Raw genomic sequence first — 21,978 nt, forward strand, 5'->3', positions numbered from 1 at the left:
CGGGCGGAGGCAAAGTTGCAGTCCTGTCTCCCGCGCTCCCGCGCCCCGGCAGGTCTCTGCCCTCCTCGCGGGTCCGCAACCTGTCCCGACCCCGCTCCAGGCCCTGCCTCACTTCCCTCTCCTCCGCCTCCTCCCCTATCTTCTCCTTGCCCTCAGCCGCGCCGCTACTTTCGTCTCCTCAGGCTCCCGCCTCCTTCCCCTCCTCGGCGCGCGGCCGAGCCCTCGGGGGCGCGCGGCAGGCGCGGGTGGCTCCGCGCCGGGGTTTCCAGAGGCCGCAGCCAATCTCCGCGCAGCCCGCGGCCGCGTCGCGCCCGAGCCGGGACCCGCCGGCTCCTCCCTCCCTGCCCCCCGCGCGCCCGTCAGGGCCGCGGAGAGGAGCGCGCGTCCGCGCCGAGCCGAGCCGAGCGGAGCCGAGCCGGGGACGCAGAGCGCGGGAGGCGGCGGCGGCGGCAGCGCGGAGCCCAGGTGAGCCGGCGGGAGCTGGGCCGCGGGCGGGGGACGCGGCCGCCGCAGCCCCGGCGGGCGCCCTCGCCCTCTCAGGGTGCGGGACTACGGCCCGTATTGCAGACAAAGCCCTGAGGCCGACCCCGGGTTCCCGAAGCCCAGAGGACCCCACGTGCGCCGCCCCACGCCCCGCCACGTGGGGACGCGGCCCCTGGCGCCCCTTCCCCCTCGTCTTCGGGGCGCAGGGGGCCTGGGGGTGGCCGCCTCGGCTGGGCCGCGCCCGGCCCAGGGTGGCAGGGGCGGTCCCGGAGTTTGGAACCGTTGTCACCGGCGGTCGGGGCAGTTAAGGATTTCGGAGGCGGCCTAGGCCCACCCCCTCGCGTTTGACAGGTGGCGAAAGCCGGGGCGTGCAGGCGGAGAGGGCTGACAGACTTTGAGCGGCCCATCCCCGCTCCTCTCCTGTCTCGGGGTGGGGAGTGGGGGGGGGGCGGGTGCACACCGGCGCCGTGGTGGGTTGGACATCTGGCGGCGGGACCCTGGACCGGTTGCTGTGGGACCGGGGGGCCCTCAGCCTCTCCTCTCTTGGCCCTCTCTGCCCCCGCCCCCTTCTCTCAGCCGGAACCTCACAAGCTTGGTCTTTTTTTGACCTAAATTCACCTCGGGGCCGCTGCATTCTGTGAACGCGGGGAGGTGCCTTCGCCGGTACCCTCCACCTGACTCTTGGGGACGCGGGGATGCTGGGCCCGGTCCCCGCTCAGCTTTGGTCTAGGTGCCTGGGCTGCCCGCCGTGCCCGCCCCCCGCCCCCCCGCGCCCGGTTCCAGCCTTGCGCTTTTTCTGGCTTCCCCACCCCCTGCACTGCCCAGTTTGGGAAGCGGAGTGTTTTCACAGTTCTGCCAGCGGCCCTGCTGCTCTCACTTGGTGCTGAAGAGGTGGCGCCGAAGCCCCTCCTATCTCCTTGGTAAGGTTGGGGCAGAGGGATGATGCTTGCGGGGCCGGGGATCTCGGTGCCCGCAGTAAGAGGGGCACGCTGGCCCGGGGTGGGTCGTGCAGTGCCCTCCTCCTTAGGGGCAACTTTTACCTTCCTCAATCTGGAAGTTCCCACAGCCCTAGAGATAGAAACTTCTGTTTCTATCTAGAGCTAAATAGAGCTTTGCTGTTATTTACCACCCACCTCAGGTGGCTCTGCCTCCAGGGGAGAGAGAAGTAGATAGCTGTGTCCCCATAGAGTCCCTTGTTCCTAGGGGGAGGCAGGGGCAGCACCACGGGGAGGGCTTTGCGGGAGTTACCCCCTACCCCGCACCCCACCCCGCCAAAGCGCCTCACAAAAACATTCAACTTAGGAACAAACTGTGCATGCTTCCTGATGGGTCCTAGAACTTCTTTCCGGACCGAGGGTCCTAAACCCTTCCTGTATAGAGAGCAGCCTTTTGTAGGGAGAGCGCACAGCCTGTTTTTGTGATAAAAAGTAAAGCCCATCATTTGATGGGCCCCTAACTTGGATAATAATAATAGTGTTCATAACCAGCATTTATGGAGTTCTTACTGTGTGTTAGATGGGCTTCCCAGATGGCTCAGTAGTAAAGAATCTGCCTGCCAAAGCAGGTTCGATCCCTGGGTTGGGAGGATCCCCTGGAGGAGGAAATGGCAACCCGCTCCAGTATTCTTGCCTGGAAAATTCCATGGGCTACAGTCCATGGGGTCACAAAGAGTCAGATATGACTGATTGACTGAGAGCATGTGTTAAATACTATACTGTGTGTTGCAGGCATTATCCCATTTATTGCCTACCAAAATCTTGTAGGGTGGGGATTTTTATCTCCATTGTATAGAGATGAGGAAACTGAGGCTAAAAACAATCCTGCAGTTTGCTAGGAGTTAGCCCATTTTATAGAAAGGCTCAGGGAAGCTAAGTAACTTGCTCACGGTCACACAGCCAACCCAGGTTGTGGTCCTAAAGCCGGTGCACTTTACCACCTGTTCTAGAACAGAGGCCTTTGCAAGGCTGCCCTAGGCTTCTTGAGGAGCCCAGAAAAGTTTGCTAAAACAGCTTGAGGTGTCACGGTGGTGATGCTGATTGACTTGGGCTTGTGTTTGTTTCCAGGTTGTTAGTGGGCTGTTAGACAAGTATATTCACTAATAACTATGCAGTAGTTCTCATCAGAGGTGTTTCCATCTTCCTGGTGAGCATTTGGAGAAGTGTGGGGGTGACTTTTGGTTGTCAAAATGAAGCTGAGCACTCCTGACTTCTGGTAGGCAGAAGCTGGGGATGCCAAATATCCTGCAGGCAGGCCAGATTCACAGCAGGCGTGAAGAATTGCCCTGCCGTAAATGGCTAAGAGTGCTCCTGCTGAGAAATACCAGGAGGAATAAGTGCTGTGGAAATGAGGAAGCAGAGGGCAGTGGGGGTTCTGGAGAAATCCCTTCTGGCAGGTGTGAATACAGGAGGCTTTCTGAAGGAGGTGTCATTCGTGCTGAACTTTGAAGGATGGGCTGAAAAGTGGAGATTGGATAGGACGAGGGAAGGGGAGTAGGATGGGATGACCTACCAGAGGGAGCTTTCTGGAGTAACCTGGAATCCCCTTCTTGAGAACTGCATCCCAGATGGGCTGGTTGGTGGGGAAGCGCCTCTCTCAGGAGGAAGGGATAGGCGGGTGGGGCAGGCCAAGCCTGTTTTCAAGGCTTTTTGGCTGAGATTTTAACGTGGGCCATGGAGTTGCCCTGACCGCATCATGAACCCATTTCATGGATGGGCTTGGAGAGGCTGAGTAGCTCGTTCAGGATCATGGTGGTTGTGGGAAGCATATGGTTCTCGTTTCCTGATGCCGGTGATTTCGGGCACATGCTATTTCAGATTTTCCTTTGGGTCAGAGGGCCTTGTTTTGCTATTTTGCACAGATGTTTTGCTTTTCCCAGTAGCTCCTCCCCTTTGGGCTGGGCCAGATAACCCAGATGCAGGCTTCGGCCTTCAGCCTCACTTCTGTGCCTTCTTAACTGGAAAGTTGAGGAAATGCCATTTTCCTTTGGGAACTGACTTTTCTCCCTTCAGGCTGTGCTTGTTATATACTGACCTGTTAGGAATGTAGGACCTATTGTGTCTGGCTTTCATTGAACAAAATGTTTTCAAGGTTGTCCCTTGTTGTAGAATATATCACTGCTTCCTTTCTATGACTGAATAATCTGTGTATGGATACACTATATTTTGTTTATCCATTCATCTGTTGACTGACACTTGTATTGTTTCTGCCATAAGAGCTTCTTCTTTTCTTTTTTAAATTTTAATTAATTAATTTACTTATTTTTGGCTGTGCTGGGTCCTCATTGCTGCATTTGGGCTTTCTCTCATTGTGGCGAGCAGGGGCTGCTCTCTAGTTGGGGTGTGTGGGCTTCTCACTGCGGTGGCTTCTTTTATTGTGGAGCATGGGCTCAAGAGCTCGGGCTCAGTAGTTGTGGCTTAGTTGCCCTGTGGCATGTAGAGTCTTCCTGGATCATTGGTAGGTGGATTCCCATCCACTGGACCACCAGGGAAGCCCCATAAGAGCTTCTTAAGGCCTTTGCACTTTAAACTTCTTTGTACTTTCCTTTGCCTCCGCAGCCCCCAACTAATAAACTTCTGAGTACACGACATTACTTTGTCACTCTGTTTGCAGGGAGAAAGTGATGGAAGAAAGGTTCTCCGAAATCAACTGGAGACCAGCTTCCTGGAACAAGGAAACTCCCTTACTTTTCAAAACTCTCTCACTTTATCCTCCTAGCTCCAGTCTAAGCCCATCACTTCCCAGGTCAGCTCACAGTGTGATTTTCAGGGAGAGCCTGGATTTTATTCAGTTTCATTCATTTCAGTCATGATTTGTTAAATGCAGGTTCCTGTGTGATTTTATTGGTATGTATACTGTGAGATCCTTTTCCAGGTAAGGAAATCCACAGAGTAGAGAAAGCCTCACCAGACAGATGGTGCTGGCACCCTGTGGCCAGGCATGGAGCCAGCTCAGGTCCTGATAGCTTTGCCAGGAAAGCCCACCAAGAACATGGAAATGGAGTGGTGTGATCAATGAGCTGGGAGGAAGCCCAGAGAATTCCAGCCCCTCAACCCCTCCTATATGATGGCTGGGAAAAGTGGAGCACAGAGAAGAAGGGAAGGGAGAACGTAGTCTTTTTAGAGAGAGCATTGCTTATGGGCCATGTTGTATGTTGGGCATTTTTCTAGAAGATTGACTCTACAGCTACCCTCTAGGTAGGTTGCCGCAGCTCCGTTTTACAGATGAGAAAATCAAGGCCCAAGTCCCCTGAGATCTGTATAGTTTCCTGACGTACCTTCTCATCCTGAGCACTCGTGTCTCCCTTGGCCTCCTTATGCTGCCAAACGATGCCCATGTTCTCATGGAGTGGAATCAACCTTCCCCAGGAGATTATGGTGTGGAAATGATTTCCAAATGGTTGTGCTCTCAAAAAAATAAAAAGATTTTGAATGGTTACTTTTTCTTCCTTCCCTGATTGGATCCCTTCCTTGATAAAACCAAAAAGAAGGGCATATTTAAAAGGAGCGCTGTTTGACTTCACAGAAAAGACCTCTGGTATTCCCTGCTGCGGGATGCTAGTGACCAAAACGGGGAAGGAATTATTTTAGCTGCCAGTGTTTTCAGTTTCAGTCATGTGTGTAGTGTTGCTGCTGAATTTTTCTTGTCAATTATGAAACATTTTAAGGATAGAGAAAAAAAAAAGTGGATAGAGGAAAAAAATTTTTCGTTGTTGACTGGCTCATGGTTTTGGAAGGCTGGAAGGAGGCCCAGGGGCAGAAATGAGGCAGAGCAGGGTGCTGGTGATCTTTCACTGAACCCACACTTTCGGGAGGGGCTGGTGACAAGCTCCGTCCTGGGAACCAAGGAATGCTGGGACTTGATCCTTGTCCCTAAGGAGCGCCTGAGTGAGCGGTCTGGAACTGTTGAGGATCCGTTTGGAAAAGATGAACAATTCTAGCATTTTTCCATTTTGAAAAGAAAGAAGAAAGAAAATGGGAAGAGTGTGTTGTGCCCCTACCCTCCTCACCCCCAGAAAGCTGCTGAGCAACTATTTTTATGTTGTCCCTTTTTATCCCTGTTGGCTTCTGTAAATAGTTGAGAGATGGCGGTTGCAGAGATAAAAATGCTAATTCCAACCTGGGGAGGAGACACTGATAGTCCCCCAAGGAAATGGGGAGGAAGGCCAAGGTCTTGCCCCTCTGCCCCTCCTGCTTGGGCATGGGGTGGGAAGTGAGTGGGGGTGGGGTGGGGAAGGCACACAGTGGGAGGTGCCTGAGATAAGCCTTTGTTGGAGAAGTTTAACTGGGGAACCAGTGGTTTGGTTGGGGGGCAGGGTGTGGAGGAAAGGACATCTCCCTTGTGAGTTTTTAAAACCGCTTCGGGATTTTGCCATTAAGGCCTCTGGCAGAGATTTTATTTAGATTTGTTCCCAGACAATTCTACTGCCCTCTGGGTCCAAGTGTGGGGGACACGATTGGACCCCCAGAGCCAGCTCCCAGCCCGTCTTTGCCCCGGGCTGGGGCTGCTTTGTGCTGGAAGCTGGGAAGGGAGGAAGCTAGATTTAGCATCACCTCCAAACAGCAGGGAAGAGGAAGGGAGAAGGGCTGTGGGTGGGCGAGGCCCAGATGCCTGTAGATTCCCAGTTGGCCCCCTCCCTCTGATTTGTCAAGCTGCAGAATGTTGGAGTCAAGTCTTTTTCTTTTCATTACAAATTGAAATTTCAATTGTTTCCCACTTCTTCCTTGTTGTTGTCATCGTTTAGTCATGTCCGGCTCTTTTTGGGACCCCATGAACTGCTGGACTTCTTCCTTAGGTTCAGTAAAAGACTGGGAGGGATTCGGTGGGAAAAGAGGAAGTAAGATGATTCCTACCTCGCTTTTCTAAGTACCCTCAACATCCACACCCACACTTACCCATTCATTCATGCTCTTCAAGGCAAGGACCATCTGCACACACCTGGCCTTAGGTACCTGGCATGAGATGGGGGATGCTCTCTCTCTGCTATACGTCATTATTGACCTAACAGTAGCAGTCTAGGAACTCTTAAGACAGTGGAGGTTCTTACTCTGCCAGCATCCAGGGCAGAAGGGGACACTGCAGGGGTCAGGGGTCATACCCTGGCCTAGCCTGGGACCTGCTGGGCTGCCTAGGAGAGGTCATCTCACCTCCCTGGGTCTCAACCACTACTTTTGAAGCCCTAGTGTGTTGATTATGAAAGCTGTGAGAGTGTGTGCAAAATTCTTGACACAGATAAGCAAGGATGCGAAATTATAGGCACACTCTGCTTTTAATTTTGTAAAAAGTGATGCATATGGATAAGAATTAGAAGGGAAGATGGAAAGAGTTAAGTTAGCATGGTGTGATTAGAAAAAAAATTATTTTAATATAAATTGAAGGGGCTTGAACTTGATAGCCACTGAAGTGCTTTCTTGGCAACAGCTTCTGTTTAGGGAGCATTTGCTGTGTGCAGGGCCCTGTGTGGTGGTAGGTGAGGTAGGCATTGTTATCCTCAAGGTCACCAGCTAAGAAGGGCTGTGCCCTGGATCACAAATGTTTCCCCCTCTCTGGGAGCCTTTGATTTCACACCTGTACTTTCCCAAATCACTGTGTGATTTGGTACAGTTCAGTTCAGTCGATCAGTGTCCGACTCTTCGAGACCCCATGAATCGCAGCATGCCAGGCCTCCCTGTCCATCATCAACTCCCGGAGTTCACTCAGACTCATGTCCATCGAGTCAGTGATGCCATCCAGCCATCTCATCCTCTGTCGTCCCCTTCTCCTCCTGCCCCCAATCCCTCCCAGCATCAGAGTCTTTTCCAATGAGTCAACTCTTCGCATGAGGTAGCCAAAATACTGGAGTTTCAGCTTCAGCATCATTCCCTCCAAAGAAATCCCAGGACTGATCTCCTTCAGAATGGACTGGTTGGATCTCCTTGCAGTCCAAGGGACTCTCAAGAGTCTTCTCCAGCACCACAGTTCAAAAGCATCAATTCTTCGGCACTCAGCCTTCTTCACAGTCCAACTCTCACATCCATACATGACCACAGGAAAAACCATAGCCTTGACTAGAGGGACCTTTTTTGGCAAAGTAATGTCTCTGCTTTTGAATATGCTATCTAGGTTGGTCATAACTTACCTTCCAAGGAGTAAGCGTCTTTTAATTTCATGGCTGCAGTCACCATCTGTAGTGATTTTGGAGCCCAGAAAAATAAAGTCTGACACTGTTTCCACTGTTTCCCCATCTATTTGCCATGAAGTGATGGGACCAGATGCCATGATCTTTGTTTTCTGAATGTTGAGCTTTAAGCCAACTTTTTCACTCTCCACTTTCACTTTCATCAAGAGGCTTTTGAGTTCCTCTTCACTTTCTGCCATAAGGGTGGTGTCATCTGCATATCTGAGGTTATTGATATTTCTCCCGGCAATCTTGATTCCAGCTTGTGTTTCTTGCAGTCCAGTGTTTCTCATGATGTACTCTGCATATAAGTTAAATAAGCAGGGTGATAATATACAGCCTTGACGTACTCCTTTTCCTATTTGGAACCAGTCTGTTGTTGCATGTCCAGTTCTAATTGTTGCTTCCTGATCTGCATACAAATTTCTCAAGAGGCAGATCAGGTGGTCTGGTAGTCCCATCTCTTTCAGAATTTTCCACAGTTTATTGTGATCCACACAGTCAAAGGCTTTGGCATAGTCAATAAAGCAGAAAAAGATGTTTTTCTGGAACTCTATTGCTTTTTCCATGATCCAGCGGATATTGGCAATTTGATCTGGTTCCTCTGCCTTTTCTAAAACCAGCTTGAACATCAGGAAGTTCATGGTTCACAAATTGCTGAAGCCTGGCTTGGAGAATTTTGAGTATTACAAGTCACTCAGATTCTGTGTTTCAGTTTTCCTTATCCGTGAGATAAGCATGATAATAGTACCTAACTCATAAGGTTGTTGTGATGGTTAAATGAGATGATACATGTACGGTGTGGTAGTGCCTGCCACTCGGCCAGCACTAAAGACTAGTTATCACTATTATTGCATCTACAACTCCTATGGCTGCTGCTATAGTGATGTCATTAAAAAAAAATTTTTTTTAATTGGAAGAAAATTGCTTTACAATGTTGTGTTGGTATCTGCCTACAACAACGTGAATCAGCCTTAATTCTGTACATATCCTCTCCCTCTTGAGTTTCCCTCCCCTCCCGCCTTCCCACCCCTCTAGGTCATCACAGAGTGCCAGGCTGAGCGCCCTCTGTTATATAGCTCCCTCTGTTATATGTCAATGCCACTTTCTCAACTTGTTGATTCTTGTGTTAAAAATACTAGTCAGTTTCTTCCCTTCATTCCATCCTGTTGATAAGCCTTTTCCTTCCCTGTTTTTGATTTTTTTTTCCGCTGTTAAAATTAAAAAAAAATTGAAAAGCAACTTGAAAATGCTGGTGTCTGCCAAACTGTCAGTGTGAAGGCTGTCAGGGGTTTCAGCTGCTTGGCAGTTTGGCCTGGTTGGGAGCCTTAAAGTGTAGGGAACTGATCATCTGTCAGGGAGCTTAGTGGATAAGCTTTTCTGTCAATCAACTCTGTATCATTTATCTGTTAGGACTTTTGGTTGTAAATGTCAGAAAACCAACTGCGAACTAGCTTATGCAATAAATGGGAATTTACTGGCTCATGTAGATTAAAAACTCCTGGGGATACATGGACTGCAGGCAGGGCTGGATCCAGGTGCCACACAGTGTCTCCAACTTTAATTCTTTTCTGTCTCTCTCCTCTCTCTCTCTCAGCTTCATTCTAACGAAGGGTTCTCTCAAGCCCTTGGTAACTCTAGAAGTACATCTTCACTGCTCTGTGTTCCACAGAAAGAGACATTCTTAATACTTCCACAAAATCCTAGAATAAGACTTTAGTAGACTGACTTGGGTCACACATCCACTCTTGAAACAATCACTTGAATAGAGCAGTTGATGCCCAGTTGACCAGACTTGAGTCATAGTGGAACCCCTAAAGCTGACAGCACGGCCAGCTCCACGGAGTCCCCTTTGACACAGAAGGATTGGTTCCTGATGTGAATCAGGCTGCTGTTATCATACTAAAGGAACTTGGATGGATTCAAGGCCGGCTAAAGAAAACGTCTGACCTTCTGAGTGGTCTTGGGATAAATAAAATAAACAGTGACCTCTGGCCAGTATTTATTGAGTGCTGGCAGTGTTCTGGAAAGTTCTAGGTCCTGGAGTCCAATAAACAAGAAAGGGAAAGGCAACGCTCTCACAAGTTCAGTTGCACTGACATCTCTGTGCCCAGGCACATCTTCCCGAGCACTGTAAGACACCGCACCTTCACATTCTCGCTTCTCACACAGGTTGGAGTGTCGGGGAGCCAGAGGAATGGGCTCAGATATCCCTCTTTGTTAGAGATTTTGGCTCAGCCTGGACTTCCTTCTGGACACAATATGTGGACATTGCAAGGCTGTACCTGTCATTTTTAGCCCCTTTCTGAAAAACTCAACCAGTTTTAGCCCTGCTTGGAACACTGCGTAACTTTGGACAAATCAATAAATCTGTCTGAGCCTTCCTTTTCTCGTTGGTGAAATAAAACGGTTGGAATAGGTGATCACTGACGTGTGCCCTTTATAGCACTAAGGTCCAGTGCATCTCAGAGTAGGGCCTGTAGGGGTGAGATAGGTGGTGAGAGGTGGAAAAGAAGGAGGATGTGTAACATGGCACTCAGCCTGTCCTTGGCGTTGGGAAGCCAAGGGGGAGCGGTGAGGACTGCGGCATGCAGGCCAGTGTGTCTACTGTCCACAGCTACAGGGAGAATTCAGGCCCAGTGCTATCAGTGTTCAGTTTTTCAAGAGCCTGGACATTTTGATTTTTTATCTGAAATCTCCTGGCTCTGAAATGTTGGCATCTCATTCAAACAGTTTTAAACACAGTGTAGGCCAAGCAAAATACATCGGGTGGCCAGACATCACATGAGAGGCACTTTGGGCTCCAGGGACTGTGATGGGGATGGAGTCTGTTCACTCCAAAGCCAGCACTATGGGAATTCCCTGGTGGTCCAGTGGTTAGGACTCTGCGCTTTCATTGCTCAGGGCCCTGGTTCAATCCCTGGTCAGAGCACTAAGATCCTGCAAGCTGTGCAGTGCAGCCAAAAATAAATAAATAGTAGATTAAAGAAAGAAAAAAAAGCCAGCACCATCCCTCATGTCCTCTGTCAAGGAAGGACCCTTGTCTCGGGGGGAAACAATCAGTTTCAGTGCCTCCAAACTAAAGACTATATAAGGAGAGACAGTTTTAAGAGTCTGTCACTAAGTCTGATAAAGACTGCTTGGCTGGGCCAAGGCCCAGAATCTGGAATATTCCTGCTGATGTCAAGTCTCAGCGTTGTGTCAACTGCTACAGCTACAGCCGAGCCTCCCAGTTCTCCCACTTAAGTTCTGGGAGACACCCTCTGCATCGTGGCCTCTGGGGCAGCAGGCTTGTGTGGTTGGGTGGGGAGCTGTGTTAGTTTGCTAGGATTGCCATGACAGAGTACCACAAACTGGGCAGCTTCAGTGACAGAAATGCATTAGCTCACAGTCCTGAAGGCCGGAAGTCCAACAGGCCAGAAGTCCCAGAGGCTGAAAGTCCCAGAGGCCGGAAGCCCCAGATGGAGGTGTTATAGGGCTGGGTCTTCCCAGGGCCGTGAAGGAGAATCTGTTCCTGTCTCTCTTCTGACGTCTGGTGGCTGTTGGCAGTCTTGAGCATTCCTTGACTTGTGGGTGCAGGACCCCCGTCTCTATCTTCACATTCTCATGGTGTTCTCCATGTGGTGTGAGTCTGTCCAGATTTCCCCCTTTTCTTAAGGACACCAGTCATATTGCATTAGGATTCTGGCATATCTTTTTGGGGGGACACAATTCCATGACCCATAACAGGTGCTGAGTGGGGCCTCTGTGGCTTTGCCTGGGCCACCCCACCTGCTCCCATCAGCTTCCAACGAAGTTCTTGTGCTCTGGCCCCTCCAGCTGCCCACTGTCCCCTGGCCCCATTCAGCTCCAGGAGTCTTCTTTCTGCTCCCTCCCTTCTCCCGCCTCTTTCCTGGTGCAGGGCTTTCTCAGAAGCTCTTTCGTCCTCCTGGAACAAGTTGCTACCCCCTTAGTACCAACTCACCAAGTTGGTCTCAGCCGAAATGTAACTGCCCCAAGTGAAGCCTCTCTCGACCCAGACCCTCCCACTCAGACCGTACCCCTCCCCGGGTCCCTGTGTTGTTCTCTTTGATATTATCCTGGTTTTCTCCTCCAGTTTGTGCTTATAGAGTCACTTGTGTGCCTGCTTTTCAGAAATTACATTTATTCTGTTTATCTGGCACATAGTAGGTCCCCAGTAGTTACTTGTTGAAGAAAGGAATGGATGAGTGAATTTCCTTTTGGACTTCCCTAGGCCTCAGTTTCCCCAGGTGAGAGAGGATGTGGCTGGCCAAGCCTGTTATCCCAGGGAGGACATCGTCTCTGGCCTTGGCAGCATCCACACAGCTATTTTGGGCCCCTCTGTTGTCCTGGAGTGTCTGCTGGGACCTCTGGGGAGCCTACAGAGGACCCTGTGACATGGGTCTGGGCATATCGCTGGCTCACTCACTGGCTACTTGCTGTGCTGAGGCTCCCGTGGTGGTGGCTTGGCACTTGGTAAGCAGGGCAGGTTGGAAACTGCCCCCAGGAAACGGGAGCGCATTTCCTGGAGGCCCGTGCACTTGGCTTCCTGGCAGAGGAAGGAGTGTTCCCTTCATCCTGGCCTGTAGCCCGGTCCATCTGCTCCAGGAAGGTTCTGGTCCTCCGTTTGAGCCACCTGTGAAAGGGGAGGGAGTTGAGGGAGGGGTTGCCAGCCAAGGGCGGTAGGGAGGCTTCAGGGCCTGGGGAAGGAACCATAGATTGGGCAGGAGGCTCGAGGAGGGGACTTTGCGAATTTTCTCAAACCTCAACTCTCCCCGCCGCCCCCCCAAAATCGAGTGTTTAGCTGTCCCTCTCTTGCAGAGGGCCTGTGAGGATTAAATGATAACCTAGACAGAGCCTTAACCATGATTGGTAAAGAAGTGCTCAGTTAGATGTAGCTGTTATAATGCAAACCACTGTCTTTTGTGTGATTCCACCCCCCCACCCCCTGCCCCCAGTGTTGATGACTTTCATCAGCTCCTTTAAAGGCTGTGACCTCAGAGGATATGTGACCTTAAAACCAATCAGACTCCAGCTTAGACTCCATGGGGTCAGTGGTGCTGAATGGCCAAGGCCTTGCCTGCCAGGTGGCCTTGAGGCACTGAGGTTTGAGTCCCCTGAGGCTCTTTCTTGAGACCTGGACACACCTGCCCCTCCAGTACAGAGGTCCCGACTTCCATCCCAACTGCTGGCCCTGCCCCAGCAGGTGCATTTTTTCCCCCTCCTTTCTCCTCCAGGCCTCGAGAGCCAAGGCACAGGCCAGACACTAGCTTGTCATGGAGACTGATTAAAAGCAGCTTTGCCTGGAGTGGATGGCTTAGTGTTCTTGGCCTGGAGTGGTGATTGATAAGCAATTGTTTTCCTGTTGGCAAGAAAAAAAGAATTCTCCATTAACTTTCTCAGGTGCTGCCAGACTAGTTTTCTTTTCAGGAACTCCGCAGCCCTGTCAGAAGTGGCCCTGGGAAGGAGGACGGGCCTGTGGAGGGGAAACAGGCCCTCGATGCCAAGGCTGCAGAACACACACAGGAGGAAGAACATTCTGGAACACAGCCTGGCAGGTCGTGGGCATTCAGTAGGTTTTTGTTGGAAGAGGAGGTTTTTGAGCACTTTAAGCACGCACCAGACATGAATATTGAGTTCTTAGCTCAGTTAATCTTCATGACTTGGCTGAGTGCCCATTTTATAGATAAGAACACCGAGGCTGCAACCCCAGGCAGTCAAACTTCAGGGGCTCTGCTTTTCCACTTCTGGGAAATAAGGATGATAAAAAGGATATGTAAACTAACAGCGACTGGGACTATGGAGAACATTGAACTCAGGTTGTGTTCTTTCACTGAAGAGAAAGCCAAGACAGGGGAACCGTTTAATGATTTTTTTCTCAGATGCAGCCAGAGTGGGACAGAGGGTTAGGAGACAAGGTCAACTCTTCCCTCCTCCAACTTCTCCTGCAGTCAGGCCTGATCATCCTAATTCCTCTTGTAGTTACAGTTAACTTTCTTTTAAAAATTCATTTCTGAATAGTTACTATTTGCATACTTACTTTTATAGGAGTAAATGTAAATATAGTGAAAATTTAGTCCCTTCCACCCTGCCCCCAACCCCGACTTCTGCAAACCGGTTGTCTTCTCTTGAGGCCACTGTTATCATTTTCTTGTGTATCTTTTCAGAAATATGCTGTGCATACTCGATAATGTCCGGATGTACGGTCCTTTCTCCCTGTGCCAACAACAGCATGCTGGTGCCTTGGTTTTTTCCCATGGAACAGCATGTTTTGGAGCTAACTCATGTTAGGATGTACAGAGTCATCTCTTTTAAAATAAATGCATGATTTTTTCCTGGGCTACATTACCTCATTTTATTTACTCAGTCCACCATGGACAGTCATTTCAAACCACACTACCAACATAATCTTGTACGTATATCATTTTTTATGTGTGAGATTGCCTATAGGCTGAATACTCAGGTACAGAATTGCTGAGTCAAAGGTATGTGCATTTGGAATCTTATTAGATAGTGGTGAATTTTCCTTCATAAGGATGCTACTAATTCATTTGTTGTTTTCAGTCTCTCAGTCATGTCTGACTCTTTGTGACCCCATGGATTGCAGCACGCCAGGTTTCCCCATCCTTTACCATCTCCCGGAGCTTGCTCAAACTCATGTCCGTTGAGTCAATGATGCCATCCAGCCATCTCGTCCTCTGCTGCTGCTTTCTCCTTTTGCCTTCAGTCTTTTCCAGCATCAGGGTTTTTTCCAAAGAGTCGATTCTTCACATCAGATGGCCAAAGTATTGGAGCTTCAGTTTTATGTCCTTCCAATGAATATTCAGGTTTGATTGCCTCTAGGAGTGATCATCCTCCCCATGAAAATAGTGATGTTACTATATTTTTTGTCTTTGCCAATCTGATAGTTGGAAAAAAGGTATTTTTTTGTAGCTTCATTGTTATTTTCTTAATTTTGGTAAAATATATATAATATAAAACTTACCATTTTAACCGCTTTCAGGTGTGCAATTCAGTGGCCCTGTTTACATTTAGAATGTTGTGCAGCCATCACTGCTAATCCATTTCCTGAACTTTTTCTTCACCCCAAACAGAAACTCTGTGCCTCTTAAGCAATGACTCCCTGTTTCTCTCTCCCCTAGCCTCTGGTAACCTCTGTTTTAAACTTCCTGTCTCTCTGAATTTGCCTGTTATCTAAGTGAAGTCATACAGTATTTGGCTTTTTAAATGTTTGGTTTGTTTCACTTAGCATGTTTCCAAGGCTCATCCATATTATAGCACGTGTCAGAATGTTATTCCTTTTTATAGCTGACTGATATTTTATTGTCTAAACAAACCACATACTGTTTATCCATTCTTCCACTGATAGACCCTTGAGATGTTTCTAGCTTTTGGCTATTGTGAATAATGCTGCTGTGAACATGGGTGTATAAGTTTCTGTTTGAATTCTTGCTTTCAGTTTTTTGGGGTGTGTGTGTGTGTGTGTGTGTGTGTGTGTGTGTATATATATATATATATTATATATATATATGGAATTGCTGAGTCAAATGATAATCCTACATTTAACTTTTTGATGAACCCCAAACCATTTCCTTGTAGTTTATTTATTTGGGGCTGTGCTGGGTCTGCGTTGCTGCGTGTGAGCTTCTCTAGTTGTGGTGAGCAGGGGCTACTCTCTGGTTGCGTTGCTGAGGCTTCTCATTTTGGCGGCTTCTCCTGTTGCAGCGCACGACCTCTAGGGCACACAGGCTTCAGTAGTTGTGGCTCATGGGCTCCGGAGCGTAGGCTCAGTAGTTGAGATGCATGGACTTAGTTGCCCCACAGCATGTGGAATCTTCCTGGACCAGGGATCAAACCAGTGTCCCCTGCATTGCAAGGCAGACTCAACCACTGGATCACCAGGGAAGCTCTTCTTGTAGTTTGAATTTGCACTTCTCTTATTGTAACTGAGGCTGAGCATCTTGTCACATGATTGGGTACTTTGTCATTCCTTTACATGGAACTCTGTGGGTTCATAAATCATGCCATGTCTGGGCTAGGATGCTGTTTTTATTTCCTTAATGCCTTTCCCAGTCGTCTTTCCCTGCTCCACAAGGGACCCCCATCTGCCCAGTCATGGTCCAGATTGCATACATGGTAATTATTCCATAAATACTTCTCATAGGACTGACCCAAGAAGGCAGGTTGCACTTCTCTGGCCCTCAACCAGGCCCTCCAGGAAGCACTGGCTTTCTGCTCCCATCTGTGCTTTCTTCTCCACGACCCCCCACCACTCTCACCCAGTGTCCTAAAGAGAGATATCATTATATTCATTCATAAAATATCTCTCCTCGGTCCTCACTGTTTTCCTGGCACCTTCGTGACGTGGGTGATCAGTGTGGTGCTGCCATCTGTGGGTGTACTTCCTGAATTCCAGTGGTACCTGTGACATTTGTCCAGCAGAATTTGTCAAACATACGAACCAAAGGTTAATATTCTGTCCCAGAGTCAGAAGGAATTGACAGTCTGAGGGAGTGTCAATCTTTTTTTTTCTTTTTCTAAATTCATGTAACATAAAATTAACTTTTAAAAAATGTATAATTCAGGGATTTCCCTGGTGGTCTAGTGGCTAAGACTCTGCTCTCCCAATGCAGGGGGCCCGGGTTCGATCCCTGGTCAGGGAACTAGATCCCGCATGCTGCAACAAAGACCTGCTGCAGCCACATAAATAATTAAATAAATATTACAATAAAAATAGTTTTTAAAAAATCTACAATTCAATGGCATTTAGTCCATTCACAGTGTTGGGCAACCATCACCTCTGTCTAGGTCCAAAATATTTTCATCACCCCCAAAGGAGACCCCATACCCACTGGCAGTCACTCCCTATTTCCCCCAACACCTCTCCACTCCTAGGCAACCACTAATCTGCTCCCTGTCTGTATGGATTTGCCTGTTCTGAAAACTTCATATAAATAGGATCATGCACATGTGATCTTTTGTGTCAGGCACCTTTCCCTTAGCATCATGTTTTTGAGGTTCATGGGGGTTGTAGCCTGTGTCGGTTCCTTTTTAGTCATATTCCATTGTGTAGACAGACCACATTTTGCTTACCCATCATCTGTCAGTGGATGTGTGGGTTGGTTTTCTCCCTTTTGGCTGTTGTGAGTAAAGCTATTTGGGTATATACCTAGGAACAGAATTGTTTGGTCATATGGTAATTCTCTGTTTAATCTTTTGAGGAACCACCAAGTTATTTGATGTTAACTTCTTTTTTTTTAGTCTCATGTTTGCCTTTCATCTTGCAGGTACTAGTTGGGGGCTGAACTAGGGGAACATTAGATCATAGGTATGTGGAGCCTGACTCTTCACACAACACAAATCACCCAGGCTCACATACTCTGAGTGCCTGTTCTTCTTCTGGTATGACCCCTGACCCCTTACTCCTCAGTTGAGAATTGTTGGCCTGAGATCAGGCCAGGCGACTGGACGCCCGTGTGCATGGTCTTCACATTAGGAGACCTGGACAAATCCCTCTCCCTCTCTTGAGCCACAGTCTCCCCATTTACAAAATGAGGTTATAATGGCAAACCAACAACGTAGAGTGCCTGTGAGATTATCCTGATGTGTGGAAGATATGTTATAAACTGTAAAGTGCTGTCTGAATTGTTGCTGTTATGAAATGATGCAGCCTAGAGGTCACCATGCAAAAGTGTTTCATTTCACCTGCCCAGCATTTTAAAATATTTAAAATAACTGCTGACTTAAACAAAAAAAAGAGATCTCATTTAACATCCTGGCTTTAGATCTTCTCTTGGGAAAAAAAAAAAGAGAGAGAGAGGTGAGGAGGTAACCAGAAAATTCTAGGCTCCAGTCCTTGCTTAACAATTGGCTTGAGCTAGAAGTAGGTGCCACCTCTGTAGGGATGTGGGTGCTCAATTTTGGAGGTTTTCTCATACTTGGTTTCTACAGGATTGAATTTGGGATTTTTGTTTTGTGTGAGGAGGAGCTTTTAAAATAAGGAAATGTGAAACTACCAGGGGCTACTGTATAGTCCAGGGAACTAGATTCAGTGTTCTGTGATACGTCATAGGGCTTCCCAGGTGCTAAAGAGCCCGCATGTCAATGCAGGAGACACAGGTTTGACCCCTGGGCCAAGAAGATACCCTGGAGGAGATTATGGCAACCCACTTCAGTATTCTCGCTTGGAAAATTCTCTGGACAGAGGAACCTGGCGGGCTGTAGTCCATGGGGGTCTCCAAGAGTCAGACACAACCAAAGCGACTTAGCATACATGATAGGTCATAATGGAAAAGAATATAAAAAAGAATGTATACAATACATAACTGAATCACTTTTGCTGTACAGCAGTAACTAATGTAACTGCTGTGTAAATCAGCTATACATTAAAAAAAAAAAAAGGATACAATGAGGAAGAGTGCCCTAAGCTCTTGTATATAGACTCAAAAGATGTATGATCACACAGTTTTTTAAGCTTTTTTTTTTTTTTAAGGACGTCAACTCAAAGCAGGAATGAAGTATGGGCCTGGGCCAACAGGAGAGACCCCTCTTGGCTATAGCCCTGCCGCCCAGGGTGGGGGCAACTGACCCTTCCTCTCCCTGCAGGTGGCTCTGCTGCCGGATGGGAGTGCCTGGGCGTGTCTGTCTTGCATGAGGTCCGCACATGCACCATGTCATCATGCGTCTCTAGCCAGCCCAGCAGCGACCGGGCCGCCCCCCAGGATGAGCTGGGGGGCGGGGGCGGCAGCAGCAGCAGCAGCGAAGGCCAGAAGCCCTGTGAGGCTCTGAGGGGCCTCTCCTCCCTGAGCATTCGCCTGGGCATGGAGTCCTTCATCGTGGTCACTGAGTGCGAGCCGGCCTGCGCTGTGGACCACGGCCTGACCCGGGACCGGCCCCTGGAGGCCCATGGCGGAGATATCACCCTTGACGCCTCGGGGTCTCAGGCCCGGCCCCACCTCTCCGGTCGCAAGCTCTCTCTGCAGGAGCGGTCCCTGCTGGATGCCAACGGGCGCTGCGTCTACCCGGCGCTGCCCCACTCTCCAGTGGGCTCCCCGCAGTCCTCGCCACGGCTGCCCCGGCGGCCCACGGTGGAGTCGCACCACGTCTCCATCACTGGGATGCAGGTGCGTGAGCGGCGGCCCCTGGTGCCCTACCCTGCACCCAGAATGTCTCTACCTTGGGCTGGGGTCCCCCGGAAGGATCCCGGTGCAACCAGTTGACTGGAAAGGCTACCCTAGGAAATCCAGAGAGATGTCAATAAAACATACATGATGGAGCCAGTTATCACTGTGGACAACTGGGGCCCCCCCACCACTCTGGGCAGCCCTGTGGGACAATGTAGGACATGAGCCCCAGACTTATTCCACCTGAGGGCGAGGGAGCTGGGCCTTTTACACCAGCTGCTGGCAGTCCCTGGACCCAGAGCCTCTCCCGGTCAGAGAGAGCCTCTAGCAAAGAGACCCTCACGATGGCAGTTAGAAGTTGTGCCAGGGACTCTGACATGGGGCTGACGGGTCAGTGAGAGGCCTCGGCACTGTAAGTGCACTTCTCCCATGGTTTTTACTGTAAACTTCTGGGAGGTAGGTTGAAACTCAGACCCCCAGCTGGTTCACAGGGCCTGATCCACCCCTACCCCACCTCCTACCTTTGTACTGCCAACTCAGGGCTCCAACCTTACCCACTTCTTTGTCTTCCTCAGATGTCCAAGCTCATTCGCTCCCTTAGGCCTTTACCTTCTTGTGCCCTCTGTTTGAAACCCCTCCCTCCTGCAAATCTCTTCAAGGCCATCTCCATCTGGCTTCCAAATCTCAACTCAGATGTCACCTCCTTGGAAAGGCCTCTCAGACACCCCTTCTAAGCAGCCTTCAGCCCCTCTCTGGCCTGTTGACTGTCCTTCATAGCACTTGTCACCATCTGATTATCTGTGTCTGTTAAGTTGTTTATTGCTGTCCCTCTGCCGCCCCCAGCTAGGATGTTAGGAACAGTCCTGTTCACCACAGGGTCCCTAGCACCTGGCATAGTGCCTGGTAAATGGTGGCTCAAAAATATTTGTTGAAGGAAGAAATAAATTTAACTGGGAGAAGGCTGGAAATCCAGAATGACATTCTAAAGGAGCTGATATTTAACTACCATCTGAGGGCTAGGTATAATTTTCTCAGTTGGAGATGGGTACACACTCAGAGTTCACTGCAGGGGAGTGAGCACAGCATGAGCAAAGACCCCCAAGGGAGAAAGCCATTTTTAAATTGTTATTGTTTGTTTCATTTCCTAGTTTATTAACTAGCCACAGGCCACCTAGGTGACAGAGGTAGTCTCATTCCTCTAATATTTTCGTTTTAAAAGTATGATTACCATACTCCAGCTAAGTACCAGCTATGTACACCAACATATTTCTTTTCCATAGAATTCAGGAAAGGTTAGGGATTCAGTTAGCAAGAGTGTGGGGCCCCAAAGGGGAACACTGTGGCAACAAGGCTGGAGGGAGAATTTCCGTTTATATCAGCTTAGAGAAACAAATCTCCCAACAACAGTGGCTTTAACACAATAAGGCTTATTTATCATGTAAAATAAATGCATAGGGTTAGGCATTGGGTATTGGTGAGATGGTTCTGTTGTTGCTTTGGTCCTTAAAACCTCATGATGTCAAGATGGCTGTTGTGGCTCAAGCCTTCACAGCTCCATTCCAGGCAAGAAGAATGAACAGGGAAGGAAAGCAAAAGCTGTGTGCCATCTGAGTCAGTCCTCTTTCCTGGAAACTCTACCCAGCAATTTCTACCTGTCTCACATTAGCCAGAACATAGTGACATGGCCACCTTATGTGTAAGAGAAGCTGGAAAATGCAGTTTTCCAGCCTGGACTGTTGCCACCCAGTGTTCCAGTTATAAGGAAGAAAGGAGAGACTGGTATTTGGTGGGCAACTAGTCACCTCTGCCAAGGTCAGAGCTTTTGAGGGTCTGAAGGCCAGACCATGAAGTCAGGACTTGACCCTGGAAACAGCAGAGAGCTGGGCTGATGTGGTCAGAGTGGATTCTTGAAGATGAATTCAGCAGTATGTGGGGGTTGGATTCGAAGGCAGTGAGACCCCCAAGACAGTTCTGCAGGGCCCCACCTCTGCCTGTCACATCCCTTCAGGACTCGGTGGAATGAAACAGTACTGGAGAGAAACATGAAACAAACTAAAAAGCCCAGCAGTGAGGGGAGAGCTCTGTGGGCCTGACCTGGCCAGGTCAAAGATACTGATCTGACGGAACCACCTCCAGTCAAAGGGAGTTGAGAACTGATTTAGTGTGACACTGTTTAGGCCTCCCCAACCCCATCCCAAAACAGTGCACTGTATTTTCTGCAGGTGCATGTATGCGTGCATGTACACAGAAAAAGACCTGGAAGTTTATACATCAAACTGATATCAAGGTTCGGGGAGAGGGATAGAACTGGGGCTTGGGAGGGGGTTCAAGGGAAAGTTGGGCTTCTCTGAAACACTTGATGGTTTGCTTTCTATCATGCTTCTCTTCCCAGTTTCCTATATCACTTAACATTTCCCCCTAACTCTATTGAGGTATAATTGAAGTGAGATAAACTGCACATATTTCAGATGTGCAGTATGGTCAGTTCTGATGTATGTATACATCTATAAAACCATCAACCCTATCAAGATCCCAGACCTTTCCAGCACACCCAGCAATGCATCCCTCCCCCACTTCCCCTTTCCCAGGTACTCGCTGACTTGCTTTTGATCATTATAGATTAGCTTTCAAATTCTGGAATTTTATATATGTGGAATCATTTAGTACATACTTTTTTTTTTTTTTTTTTTGCTTAGCTTCTTTCATGGTATAGTGATTTTTGTGATTTATCCATGTTTTTGCACATATCAGTAGTTCATTCCTTTTTATTGCTAAATAGTATTGGACTGTATGGATATACCATGGCTTATCCATTTACCTGTTGGTGGGCATTTGGATGGTTTCCAGCTTTTGACTACTACAAATAAAGCTGTTGTGAACATTTGTATACCCATCTCTACATAGACACGGGTTTTCCTTTTCTTTCTTTAGAGTAAGCACCTGGATGTAGAGTGACTGGGTTATATGGGAAATGCCTGTTGAGAAGTTTTGCCAAACTATTTTCCAAAGAGGCTGTACCTTTTAAATTCCCACCAGTAGCCTCTGAAAGTTTCATTTGCCCTACATTCTGACAATACTTGATTTGGTTAGTCTGTTTCACTTTAGCCAATTTGGTGAATGTGGTTTTAATTTGCATTTCCCCAATGAGTAATGATGCTGAGCATCTTTTCATGTGCTTATTGATCATTTGTGTATCTTCATTAGAGAAATATCAGATCT

At 48.7% G+C, this 21,978-nt stretch overlaps 1 protein-coding gene and 1 non-coding gene across 7 annotated transcripts in view; both read left to right on the forward strand.

Annotated features, from left to right (window-relative positions):
• Nucleotides 1–354: 354 nt before the first annotated feature.
• The window catches only part of CAMKK2 (calcium/calmodulin dependent protein kinase kinase 2), a 52,195-nt gene continuing 30,571 nt past the window's right edge, over nucleotides 355–21,978 (forward strand). For 5 of the 6 annotated variants that reach the window (XM_055550959.1, XM_055550962.1, XM_055550961.1 and 2 more), the window contains exons 1-2: nucleotides 355–465; nucleotides 18,242–18,759. In XM_055550959.1, the coding sequence (XP_055406934.1) occupies nucleotides 18,307–18,759 (453 nt within the window). In that variant the 5' untranslated portion in view covers nucleotides 355–465; nucleotides 18,242–18,306. Of the gene's footprint in view, nucleotides 466–1,302; nucleotides 1,404–18,241; nucleotides 18,760–21,978 lie in introns of those variants that run through there. The other variant, XM_055550960.1, reaches the window with a different exon arrangement.
• TRNAG-CCC (transfer RNA glycine (anticodon CCC)) lies at nucleotides 16,227–16,299 on the forward strand. The gene has a single exon. It is a non-coding gene; the product is annotated as a tRNA-Gly (tRNA).

The sequence above is a fragment of the Bubalus kerabau genome, chromosome 16, assembly GCF_029407905.1.
Source record: "Bubalus kerabau isolate K-KA32 ecotype Philippines breed swamp buffalo chromosome 16, PCC_UOA_SB_1v2, whole genome shotgun sequence".
Taxonomy (NCBI): Eukaryota; Metazoa; Chordata; class Mammalia; order Artiodactyla; family Bovidae; genus Bubalus; species Bubalus kerabau.